This window comes from Lissotriton helveticus, chromosome 10 (genome assembly GCF_964261635.1).
Source record: "Lissotriton helveticus chromosome 10, aLisHel1.1, whole genome shotgun sequence".
Taxonomy (NCBI): Eukaryota; Metazoa; Chordata; class Amphibia; order Caudata; family Salamandridae; genus Lissotriton; species Lissotriton helveticus.
In genome coordinates this window covers 490859356-490872793 of record NC_136071.1, presented here as the reverse complement: position 1 = coordinate 490872793, position 13438 = coordinate 490859356, and the positions used below count along the sequence as shown (strand labels likewise).

At 48.7% G+C, this 13438-nt stretch overlaps 1 protein-coding gene across 4 annotated transcripts in view; it reads right to left on the bottom strand.

The window, feature by feature from the left end:
• Window positions 1–793: 793 nt before the first annotated feature.
• NUBP2 (NUBP iron-sulfur cluster assembly factor 2, cytosolic) overlaps window positions 794–13438 on the bottom strand; it is a 314384-nt gene continuing 301739 nt past the window's right edge. For all 4 annotated transcript variants that reach the window (XM_078662981.1, XM_078662982.1, XM_078662980.1 and 1 more), the window contains one exon: window positions 794–1216. In XM_078662981.1, coding sequence (XP_078519107.1) covers window positions 1071–1216 — 146 coding nt within the window. In that variant the 3' untranslated portion in view covers window positions 794–1070. The remainder of the gene's footprint in view (window positions 1217–13438) is intronic.

Here is a 13438-nt window from a genome sequence, read left to right as displayed (position 1 = left end):
TCAGGGGTTAATTAGTACTAGAGGCAGGCGACTGCCCAGACAATATGAATAGTTGTTAAAATGACAAAATAATATTACTACACATTGTGCCACGTTATGCTGTATAATTTGCCTTTATGTGGGACACAATATTTTCAAACCTCCAGCATAATTTGGTCCTAAAATACCAGATAATTCTAGTGGCCCTCACAAAGGTATGTTTGCCAACAGATAGCTGAAGCTGTTTGTCTGCGAGATCTAACAAGCATTAGCAAAGACAATAGTTTTTGCCTATATAAGACCTATCGGCAGAGTCAATATGCAACATGGCTTAAAGTAAAAAAAAAAATGCATTGACTGTGCCATAGTACTTTGTTTTTACTTACTTTACTGCAGAGTGAAGTAGCCAGTGGAAGGACATTGGCCATTAGCCACTGTCTGGAAGGTGTACTTGCTCCAAGCTTCAGTAACAGCATGGAAGCAAAAAGCAGAGCAGGAAGTGAAAGCAGAGGATTTGCTGGCCAATGAGAAGCAAGTAAATTAGAGCAACGTTGGAAGCAACAAATGGTATGTTCAGGTAAGTAAGGGGCAGGTTCTAAGCCCCTTTTAAGGTTTTTTTCATTTAAAAACAAGAGACTTTGCAAGGGCTGTTCAGGCAAAACCTAAAAAGGGAAAACCAAGCAGGAGAGCAAAGAATGAATGGAGAAATGATAGAATGGAGAGAATACAGAATACAAATAATCAAAGAAAGAAGCTGGGGAGCTGAGTAACAAAAACTCAGGCTGGAAGTTTACATCACCGTCAAACAAAAAAATAGTAAGCAAAATCTTTATTTTGTACATCTTTTATGCTCATATAGGTGCTACATACAAGTGTGGAAGAACTTTCAGAACCAATATGTTGCATTGCACCTTTTGATCTTTGGTCAGTGTAAATAACTGGGCTATCTCAACATGCCTTGCTCAGTTCTCAGTACGCTCTGCCTTCCATGTACAGATTGTGTCAGTGCTGGTGGCTCCCTAGCACTGTTGTAAATCACTGGTAGCATCATTTATTTTTCGTAGCTCCCTTGTCCTGCTGGTGGCCATGCATCAAGAGTTCTGCTGCTCTGCCTGTTGCAGTATCTTTTGTGTGATTTGGATGATGGCAGGGTACGCAGCACTCTTGGAAAATTCCTGTATGAAGTCTCTGCCTTCTTCCAAACTCTGGGAAAGCTGTGGATCCAGAGGCACACAACCTGCAACGATGAAGAGTAGAGTTAACAGTTAGGATAGTTAAAAGTCGAGTCACCTACTCTATTTATTCATTCCAAGGCTGTGACAACTATGTAGGAATGGACCTACAAGCAATGGACAACGATAGCTGTGTATTCTCTTTACCGTAGTACTTTCTAAAGTTCCCCCTTAAACTCTTGTGAATGTCGGCCTTGTGATAACTATAAGTTCTATATGGCAGACAGCGCTATTTCACCTTGATGGCATGGTGTTTTCCGTAAAACTCTGAAAGATAAAAAACCCTCTTTCCGCCCCGCTCATGTTACCTTGACTTACAGATAATTCTCGAGGGTACTAATCTCACTGTAATGCCCTACTGGAGCTGACCATCTATATTACAATTTGTATACAATTACAAGAATTCAGTATGGTGGGAAATGGGAGGGAGAGACTGCATTTGTGGGATGTTTGTTTTTTTGGCATTTACTGTTTCGAACTTAATAAAATATGCATTTTTTTAAATAATTCAGAATGGTAAAATACGGATTTAAACTCTTTGTGCAAAAAAGAAAAAGTTCTCAATGTCATTTTGCGACAAATACTACTGCCTGGAAAGAAAAACAAACTCCATAATTTACTACAAACAACGTGAACCACACTGATCAATTTAATGTGGACAAGGTCCAAGCTTGCTCCCTGGGGTAAAGAATTCGGAAAATAAATACTGTGCTACCCTCTGGAAACCTCTAGTAACACAGCTGGATACCAAGGTTACGATTTAAGGCCTTTAATAATAAAGCCAGTGACTCTCAGGCGTGGTTCTCCCTTCGCCAGTCAGCAAGCAACTGCCAGCGAATGGAACACCACCACAGATGACAATACATTTGGAACGCTTGGAATGCCTTTGTGTAAATGCATTCTAATCCTAAAGCCACAGGTAAACACAGCTAATTGAATTACAACAAAAGCACAGTGAAAAAAAGGGTCCCTGAATCATTCTCATTTCTCTACTCGCATCCGATGAGTACGACCACGGTCGCAGAGATATGGTTTTGGATAGTGGTACTGGTCATCAGCCCAACTGCTGCATTTTTGGGACACTAAAAATGCCAGCACCATCAAGTAAATGTCATTGACATATCCAGGGTAGAGATGATGATCATCTGAGCTCTATGCGCTGTGGTATATTAAGAGAAATCTCAGTAATTTCATACTTTTCCAAGTAGGCTTTATACAGTGCTATGGAAAGTGATGAGGCTAGCAGCAGTCGCAAGACTTCCAGGCAAGCAGAATCGAAATCCGATATAGAGAAGCTCCCATCCCAGAATCTGTGCCTCCGTTAGATATAATTGCACAATGTTAATTGATAACACTATCCTGATTGTCAGCAGTCAAAAGGGTTCATGGCTACCAAAGATTTCAGTTTCAAGTTAAGGACCAAAAAGACTAAGTAAAAGGTGCTAGAGACACCAGAGTGCATGGGACTTAGCCTTGTGATGTGCCGCTGGGATTAATGAAGCATTGAATTGGATGGAGAAGAAGAAAGAAATCCAGTTCAAGATGTCCTCAAGCCTTGCTAGTAGAATGCTGTGGCTAAAGCTGGCAAATGTAGAAGGGACTAGAGGACCAAAGCAAGACACAGCCACCATCAACTATTATCCGAAATTCACCAAGGATTGCTTTGTGAACTCACTGTACACTATTCAAAGGGAACATCCACTTGAAAAGGGTTCAAGACGCCAAGAGTCTTTATGTCTTGTATATTATAAGCTCTGAGAAACAATGGAGACATCTCTTATCCAACCAGCATTTTGGTTTTTATTTTGCATTCTGCCAGTCTGTCATTTAGACCATTGCAAGAAATTAAAACCATTAATTTTAACGATATCAGAACAAAGTAAGGAAAAAAGGGATTGAGAGAACTAATGCTGCCAAATAGAACTAGTATTTGATTTATGATATCACATGCTCTGATGACAGGCACCACTCCCAGTAACTGTCTGTAATGAATATTACTGTAAGTACTGATGACAGAAAGCTTAAATTCATAACTACATGGGAGCAACAAAAGGAGGATAATTCAGCGGTCCCAATGGCATATTGACTAGATTCATGATGCAAAACTGTGTAGCACCACAGTGCATAAATGAACTTCTGCACAGGGGACGAGCAGGAGCAAGAAAAATCTGTAGCACCAGTAGTACAACTAGGATACAGTACCACAAATTAGAAGAATCACCAGGGCCACAAATGTGCAGAACCTCGTAGGAATGGCTTAACAGCAACCCAAGAGCAATGGGTGAGCAGCAACCTGAGGGCAATGGGTGAGCAGTAACTTGAGGGCAATGGGTGAGTAGCAACCCAAAGGCAATGAGTGAGCAGCAACCTGAGGGCAATGGGTAAGCAGTAACCTGAGAGCAATGGGTGAGCAGCAACATGAGGGCAGCAGGTGAGCAGCAACCCCGAGGGCAATGGGCGAAGAGCAACCTGAGGGCAATGGGTGAGCAGCAACCCGAGGGCAATGAGTGAGCAGCAACCCAAGGGCAATGGGTGAGCAGCAACCTGAGGGCAATGGGTGAGCAGCAACCCGAGGGCAATGGGTGAACAGCAACTCGAGAGCAATGAGTGAGCAGCAACCAGAGGGCAATGAGTGAGCAGCAACCCGAGGGCAATGGGTGAGCAGCAACCCGAGGGCAATGGGTGAGCAGCAACCCGAGGGCAATGGGTGAGCAGCAACCCGATGGCAATGGGTGAGCAGCAACCCGATGGCAATGAGTGAGCAGCAACCGGAGGGCAATGGGTGAGCAGCAACCGGAGGGCAATGAGTGAGCAGCAACCCTGAGGGCAATGAGTGAGCAGCAACCCAGAGGGCAATGAGTGAGCAGCAACCCAGAGGGCAATGAGTGAGCAGCAACCCAGAGGGCAATGAGTGAGCAGCAACCCGAGGGCAATGAGTGAGCAGCAACCCGAGGGCAATAGGTGGGCAGCAACCCGAGGGCGATAGGTGAGCAGCATCCCGAGGGCAATAGGTGAGCAGCAACTCAAGGGCAATGGGTGAGCAGCAATCCGAGGGCAGCGGGAGAGCAGCAACCCCGAGGGCAGCAGGTGAGAAGCAACCCTGGGGTCAATGAGTGAGCAGCAACCAGAGGGCAATGAGCAGCAACCCCATGGCAGCAGGTGAGCAGCAACCCGAGGGCAATGAGTGAGCAGCAACTAGAGGGCAATGGGTGAGCAACAACCCGAGGGCAATGGGTGAGCAGCAACCCGAGGGCAATGGGTGAGCAGCAACCCGAGGGCAGCGGGTGAGCAGCAGCCCCGAGGGAAGCAGGTGAGCAGCAACCCACAGGGCAATGAGTGAGCAGCAACTAGAGGGCAATGGGTTAGCAGCAACCCGAGAGCAGCAGGTGAGCAGCAACCCCGAGGGCAATGAGTGAGCAGCAACCCGAGGGCAATGAGTGAGGAGCAACCCAAGGGCAATGGGTGAGCAGCAACCAGAGGGCAAGGGGTGAGCAGCAACCAGAGGGCAAGAGGTGAATAGCAACCCAAGGGAAAGGGGTGAGCAGCAACTGGAGGTCAATGGGCGAGTAGCAACCGGAGGGCAATGGTTGAGTAGCAACCGGAGGGCAATGGTTGAGTAGCAACCGGAGGGCAATGGTTGAGTAGCAACCAGAGGGCAATGGTTGAGCAGCAATCAATCGGACTAGTTGAGTAGCAACCACTGGAATGACAGAGCAGACACCTGAACACAAACTCAACTGACCTGCACCCAGAGGTTTAATTCTGCTGCATCACAGAGCTTTACTCAGTTGCTCCAGGAGCTTAGGCAAAACTGAGGTGCACCAGGGAAAATAAGCAGCAACACAGGCCCTCAGGGAACAAAGTGTACCTTCTTATACATAACTGAACAACCCATTGGAAAAAGAAAGAACACTGATATTATTAGCAGCACTGGCTGCAGCAACGTACACTATAATTGCAATACCTGCCATGTAATGTCAACAATTCTAATGAATTGTATTTCCTTGCCCAGTAATGTTCATGATTTTCACGGGAACTTTTACATGCTCACACGCACTTCAAACTAGTGTTTTCCTTTGAACATTACTCGCGTGCGACATTTTCTTCTACACTGATAAAATGTACCAGGCGTCATGTCAAGTTTTCAGTGCATCCAGTATATTTTTCACCGCCGAAGTTTCTGAAGGGCACAACGTTTTTCTGTCAAAAAATTTATAATGTTCTTATTGATTTTGAAAGTGGATCTAGAAGTTTTAGAATACTCTTTCTCCACCTTTTTAAAGGAGCTCATTTTTTTGCCAATATAATTTACCAAATGTCTAGGTAAATATACTACTTGGCTATATATTCTTTTTTTAGTACAGCAACCCGCATATCGCCATTGAAAAAGTTTGTAGCTACACTCATCGGGTCAGGGTAATAGGAGGTTAATATTAAAAACAAACCCTGGCAAAGCCAATAGGTCTGACTGGTGTGATTTTTATTTTAAAAACTGTAAGCATATACCAAAAGAAGAAGAACAAATCTAAAAGCTGATGTTACCATATGCTTGCAATATTAAATGTAAATAAAAAAATAAAATAACAGTTGCATATAATTTTAATAGAATAACAATCATTCTTTATAGCAGGCAGCTACATTTAAAAAAGGTACAGAAAATTATTTTAATTTTAAAGTACATAACATGTAAATCTGATCTTTATTAGTACAAAGAAAGGCTATTGTTGTTTTTGAATTACTCTAACATGAAGATGTGTTTTAAATACTTAAACATACAAAGGCTAAAGCAGGGAAAGAAAAATCATGGGCAGTGTAAGTTGTTGGTCCACCAGTTCCTGCACTGAAGTGCACTTCTTGGTTAGATGGATGAGCACATAGGTTCAGGTAAAATGCCACCACTCACAGGACAAAAGAACCAATGGTTGAAGTGTAGAGGGCCCACTAACTGAAGTAGAATGTAAATCATGTGATTAAATGGTCTAACTTAAAGACTTTCTATGTATTTATATGTGTTTGCATGAATCTGTCAAGCCAGCAAAACTGTTTTCAGGCGAGATCTAAAAAGCCCAAAGTTGCATTCAGAACCGAATACGGTACTGATAATGTGAAAGCTACACATAAAAGTTAGCCTCTTTTCTCTCTCATACATACAAACACTATATATATAATGCAGGGTGGGCTCCTGCTTGAAAACATCCACAATGAGCGAGGTGGGCGCTCGCGTTGCTATGAGCAAATGCAGCAATGAGGGCCACAAAAGGGCAGGAGCGATTCCCTACAAGGGAACACGACAGCGCTCTGCCCATAACTGAAAAGTAAAGCGCCCACCAGTCGCTGGGGCATGGTAATTACAAACCCCCAAAGAAGGACTCCTCCAGAAAGGAAAGGATCCCAGCAACCAGCAGGGCAACTCAGGACAAGGCTTTCAGGGCCAGGAGGGAGGGTCCACAAGAAGTCCATCAGCAATCCAGGGGCTGGGCAGGGCCCAGGGAGGCAAGCCTTCCCATGGGCCTCAGCAGGAGCACGCCCCTGGCAGATTCAAGTCAGGAAACAAGAATATTTTACAAGAGGTCACAGCCTCTTTTTATACAGAGAAATCCTTTGTTGTCAAAGGGACAGGCAAGGGGCGAACCAGATGCAACTGGTTCCTGAGCACTTTGTTTTGCTCAGCCCCTCTGCCTATTGACAGGATGGGTCAGGGACATCAGACACACCACAGGAAGTGGAGCCAGCATTGTGAGGGGAAAGCCCAGCCCTATTCAGGTCCCAGGTGAACTCCTCCCTCACATCACTCATGTAGATCTCCCATTCATCACCGGGGCAGACACATCATGACTCCTGGAGCCATGCTCACCAGCCAGCTCCAGCCAATCACACACCAGCACATTCACTGCACAGGCACACCAACTTCAAGAAGTGGCACTTCCACACTAGACACAATAACGCCACACACATCATCGCGCAGCATTTAATCACACGAGTCCGCACATACCAAACTCGCACCTGCACTCCCCACGCATCAGGAATTACCATGGACACACACATTCCCCATGAATTCCTATGGGAGGGCAGGCCAATCGTACACACGCACTCAGAGCGCGCACGCACTTTACACTGCGCCACAGTGCTAAAGTGCGCAAAGACCAGAAATCATTATAATTATGTAACACTAAAAGGCAAAAAGTTCATGGGTGAACCTGCCAGAAGGGCCAAGTCCAACACGACCCCCTTCCAGCCAAAACGCAGGGCAGACCAATCACCACTGTGATGGACTTGGACTTCCCTGCTTTGGGCGATAGAACACGGACGCGGGTCCGCACTGCAGGTACACTCTCCGGTTCTACGCCCTGTTGTTCCACAAAACAAGCACACTTAGAAAAACTCAGGCCCAACCAGGCTACCCCACTGGTACTCCTTAGTTGTCCACGGCCAGGACCAGGCCCTAGGCCACCCAGATACCACTGGTCCTTGCCAATCCACAGAGTGGGGGGTAGTAACCCCTGGCATACAATAGCCATTCTCCACTCCCTTTCTCAGTGTAGTTCCAAACTACCACTGATCCTTCAACCTAGGGTCCGCACCCTCAGGCTGATCAGAGGTCACGGGCAAGAATGCCCCACCCTACCTCTACTTCTGGAGTTGCGCATTCTCCCAGGAGAAGCACCCTCCAGAACACAACTCTCCCACCAGTTCGGGACGTTACTCCCATAGTAGCAGTGACGGCGGTCAGACCATGCCATGGAGGTGTAGCGAGGCATACAGGACACCAGGGTGGTCAATGACGGCGAGGTCACAGCTCCCTGAACTGGTCTACCATCTGGGATCCAAATTCACCGGATGCACAGGGGTCAGACTCCCTCTGACCCCCTTCCAGAGGGGTCCCTCCACTTAAGTTAGTCCCCACCTGCTCTCAGGGTAGTACCACAACACTCAGCCAAGAACCCTAAATCCCTGCTAGGCCTGTACCACCCTTTCTGGGAAACACAGGGTCTCTTCACTTAAGATGAGCCCCACCTGTGTTCACAGGGGTACCCCTAGAAGACAAACAGGACAGGACACTGGCTACAGTCGCCCTGCCGTCCAGGACAGGCAAACACCTGAACCTGGCTCCCCAACCTAGGGACGCTACCCTTTGGTTAGATGCCTGGCGCACAAGGACTTCTACAAGTTGAAAACAAAAATTAAAGACTTTCTCCTCTCCTTCAGCAGCAAGGCAACCACTGCAAGCCAATCCCCCAGGTCAGGGACAGTACTCCTCCATACAGCTTACCGGGTTCCTTCTCTTCAGGCAGAAGTTTCTTCTTGTAACTTCAGGACACTACTTACAGTTGCCCTTACGTTCAGATTCGGAAACACCGGCTACTGGCTCCCCAACCGAGGGACGTACCCTTTGGTCAGATGCCTGGCGGACCAGGACTTCCTTGAGGGTGACACAACTAATGTGTTGTGTACAAGTCTGCCTGTCACTCAGGACAGAAGAGGCATCACCATGGTCACTCCCTGGCGGCACAACCCTTCTGGCTGGCACCTGACCCACTGGTTCTTCCACTGAGGGGGTCTCCCCCTCGCACCCCTCCATCTGGACTTCTGCAACCTCCCAACTGGGGCGGTACTACCAGACAACAGAACTACTAGAGCCCTGCTTACAGGCGCTCCACATTCTCTCCACCCTGGGAGATCCTCCTCAAATGGCCTATTAGTACAGCCTAGGCCTCCGACCTGATGTTCCCTTAAGAAACAATCCAGGCCCGAGACTGGGCTTCGGGCACCTAGAGACACGCAGTCCCACCCACTCCTTCTCCTCAGAGACAGGACGTGGGCCCCTACACCGAGACCTAGCTGGGCTACACTGAACCTCTTCCTACCACGCTGAGCTGGAAGACACCTCAGCCACTCCTTTTGGAATCACTCCTCCTCTATCTCTCCCCCTTTCCAGAACCTTACCAACTCTAACCTACTGTATCTTAACAGACCACAGAAATCAAAAGCAGGCACCACTTCTGCAGACATTCTTGGGAAACGTTTAACACAAGGAACCTAGGTGTCTGAGAAAAAACAAGAGTACACAACAAGTATTCAGCAAGCTCCCATTCCCAGAGAACTCACACCAGTTATTCAGAAAGCTCCTTATTTCAGAGAATTCACACCAACGTCCAGTGCAACACACCATTCATCCACACACACACACCCCCCCAGACTGGTAAGACAGTTTCTACCACCCCTGATTTCTCAACCTGACCACCACGTGACACAGGTAACATTACTCCGGCAACGGGACGGGGAACACATGCACTGGACACACTTATCGCTGCTACCACTGGATCCCACCCCTACTGGTGAAGCCAGACACACATGTTGTTGCTTCCACTGGATCTCACCCTACTGGTGAATCCAAAAACTCATACTGCACTTAGGGGGTGATCTACCCCCCCGGAGCTAGGGACACCTAGCTCACAGTGCACAAGAAACACATTTCCAAAGAAATGACATTTAGAACAAACTTAGAAACAATAATCCCTTTCCATGTGACTATCTAAAATGCAGAGTTTTGCAGTGGAGCCAGTTGTCGCTGTGGTACTGCGCAAACACAAATCCTTATCCTTCCGCTTGCCTTCCAGTGTTAGAAATGGGATTTCTGGTTGGCTGAGGCTTGCGCCAAAGCCAGGCAGAAACCACCACTCTAGTTAGGGCAAGGAAGTTACACTCCAAAGATAACCCCTGCTCACCCCCTTGGCAACGTGACACGAGCAGTAAGGCTGATCCCCGGGGCAATGTAAGTTAAGTATTTGCGCACGCACCCACCAGCAACAACATCCCAGGCCCCCCACAAAAGGAACTCCACACAAGGTTATATAAAAATAGCCTTTGTATTATACCAAACACATTAGATAATGAACACACGTTACAATGTGCCATAGGCACGGGCAGAATTTACAGGGGATTATATACATGGGACAGGGCCACATGGACCACTGTCAGGAATAAGCTCTTTTAGAACAGAAAACATATAATAACTGGCGGCGGGTATGGACTGTGCCTTCCATACTGGTGGCGTGGGACAATGCGGGTGACCTCCTCGGCAGTCCGGAGCGGGCGGGAGGCGTCCGGTACGCTGGAAGCGTGCGGCTGTTTCTCGCCTCCCAAAGGGGGCTCCGGGCTTTCTCTGAGGCTGGGGCGACCAAAGTGTGCGACTCAGAGGAGGTGGGGGGCAGGGTGCGGGTGGCCCAGCGAAGCGGACGTGGCTCAGGCGAAAGCGGCGCGGCTCGAGGCATTTAGGGCGGCTAGGCACGGGCTGCAAAAGGGGGGCAAGTGAGGCACACTTCAGGCGGGGCTACAGCGGCGCCGGGAGGTCAGACAAATCCCAGCCACTTCGCAGGGAAGGCACAATAGAGTCCACTGGTCCTGGGACTCTGGTTAGGGGGCGAGCTCAGTATCAAGCCCTTGGAGATAGTTGTAAGCACCAGATAGCCAATGTAGCACACAACCAGTAACCACTGGTAAAAGGTAAGTACCACCTATGCAACCCAAACAACCTTAGGAAAATATCACGCAGGGAACCATGAACTCACTAGCATAACTATACTAGGAAAAACAACCACCTAAGCATAAAAATACATTTAGGGGTATAGGCCAGAAGCTTCACACATGATGCATAAAAACACATTCAGAGGAGTCAGAACACAGGGGGCGCAAAATATACTACAACAGTACATTTCCTAACACCCAAAGCATTAGCGCATAAATCATAATCGCACATAAATCACATTTAGCGCAGAAATCACATGTAGCACATAACTCACATCAAAGTCCAGGTTGCGCCACTGCGCCAAAACCTAAAAGTAGCAGCTGCCCACTACTTGCTGGGCAGCTGAGGGACAAGAACAGGGCCTAAACCCTGCAGCTGGCACTAAGTGCTGCGCAGCTGGGGAAGGCCAATGTTCGGGATGAAGGAGTGCGTCTCACTCCTAATTTCTAAGACTTGGGGCCAGATGTAGGTAAATCATATTTACCGACTCTTAAATACCGAATTTTACCGATTCGGTATTTAAGAGTTGGTAAATATGAAGTACCGAGATGTAGGTAAATCCAGATGTGGATTTACCGATTCTTTAAAAGTCGGTATTTACCGATTCGGTAAATACCGACCGGTAATGCTCCATTCATTCCTATGGGCTTTGAAGCCCATAGGAATGAATGGGGCATTACCGGTCGGTATTTACCGATCGGTAAATACCGATTTTTGGCAAGGGTGCAGGGGGTGTCACTTTGACACCCTCTAGCACCCCCAAAAAAGGTTCGGGGGCCATATGGCAGGCATACCTGCCCTAAGGGCAGGTCTGCCTGTCATATGGCACAGGTGTGCATGCACACATGTGCATGCACACCTGAATCGGTATTTCACCATCAAATTGAATTTGATGGTAAAATACCGATTTCTTAGGCCTTGTGGGACTCATAAGAGTCCCACCTACATATCGATTTTACAGATTCTGTAAATATACCGGTCGGTAAATTTACCGACCGGTATATTTACAGATTCGGTAAAATTACCGGTCGGTAAATTTACCGAACGGTAAATTTACTGATTCTGCCCCCTACATCTCAAATTCCTTTTACCGGTCGGTAACGGCCGAATTCGGCCGTTACCGACCGGTAAAACCCTACCTACATCTGGCCCATAGTCCCTAGAAAGGAAGGTCCTAAACGGTGCAGCTGCCCACTAAGTGCTGGGCAGCTGGGAACAAAACTGCGACAGGGGCTCTCGCTGGCCCTTGCGAGGAAAGACTGCGCAAAAGGTTGGAGCCCGCTGGCTCTAGAAATCCATATTGCGTACTGGGGAGCCCTGTAGGCTCTTAAACAACTGTGCCCATTGGAGCACTCTGGTTTCTAAAATACAATAATGCCCCCGGGAGCCTCGGGGGCTCTGAAGTAAAACATGCCTCTCGCACTGGTGGAGCCTCTCAGGCTTGAAATACAAATATTGCGCCACTCATGGAGCACGCTGGCCCCTAATATCATTATGCCTGCTGGTGGGCCCACTCGAGGTTCTAAAACAGAAGGTGTCCCCTACGTTGGAACCATGCATGGCTCGGTACCACAGTGGGGCGGCCCACTGCCCTCCGGGGCCACCCTAACTCGGGATTACACGGGGGGAAAGACCTGGGCCTCTCTGGCCCCTTAAACATCTATGGCCCCTACAGGAGCGGCCCTCTGCAAGACGGGCCGCTCTAACCAGGCACCATCACTCGCCTGCACGGAGCCCCCCCAGCCCTCTCTCACTCACCGGGCTGGACTTCCTGGCGGGGACTCCTCCTGGCGGCGGTAGCACTTGGCGGGGCTCTCCCTTCTTATGGGAGCCCCGCCTTCCCAAGGCACCCGCTTCGCTTAGTCTTCACCCGGTCCCCCATCTCGGGACCAGGACTCAGGGTGTGGAGCCTTCGTGGCTCCGGGACAGCTCTCTTTTCCTTCGGTCGGGCGCCGGCCAATCCCTGCACGGTGGCGGGCGGGACTTCCTTCGGCAACCCGGAAGTCCCGCCTACAGCCAGGCACGATGCCGCCTGACTTCCGGTTTCGCCCGCGGCTGCGGCGGTCACTTTGCGGGCATAGTACCGAGGGGTGGGTACCCTCGGTGCGTAAAATAAAAGTGGAAACAGGGTGGACACCCGTACTAAATACAATCCACGGGCATAAATGCAGGGTAGGCTCCTGCTTGAAAACATCCACAATGAGCGAGGTGGGCGCTCGCACTGCTACGAGCAAATGCAGCAATGAGGGCCACAAAAGGGCAGGAGCGCTTCCCCCCAAGGGAACACGACACAACTTTGTTTTGCTCAGCCCCTCTGCCTATTCACAGGATGGGTCAGGGACATCAGACACACTACAGGGGTGGAGCCAGCATTGTGAGGGGAAAGCCCAGCCCTATTCAGGTCCGAGGTGCACTCCTCCCTCACATCACTCATGCAGATCTCCCATTCACCACCGGGGCAGACCTATCCTGACTCCTGGAGCCATGCTCACCAGCCAGCTCCAGCCAATCACAAGCCAGCACATTCACTGCACAGGCACACCAACTTCTAGAAGTGGCACTTCCACACTAGACACAATAACGCCGCACACATCATCGCGCAGCATTTAATCACACGAGTCTGCACATACCAAACTCGCACCTGCACTCCCCACGCATCAGGAATTACCATGGACACACACATTCCCCATGCATTCCTATG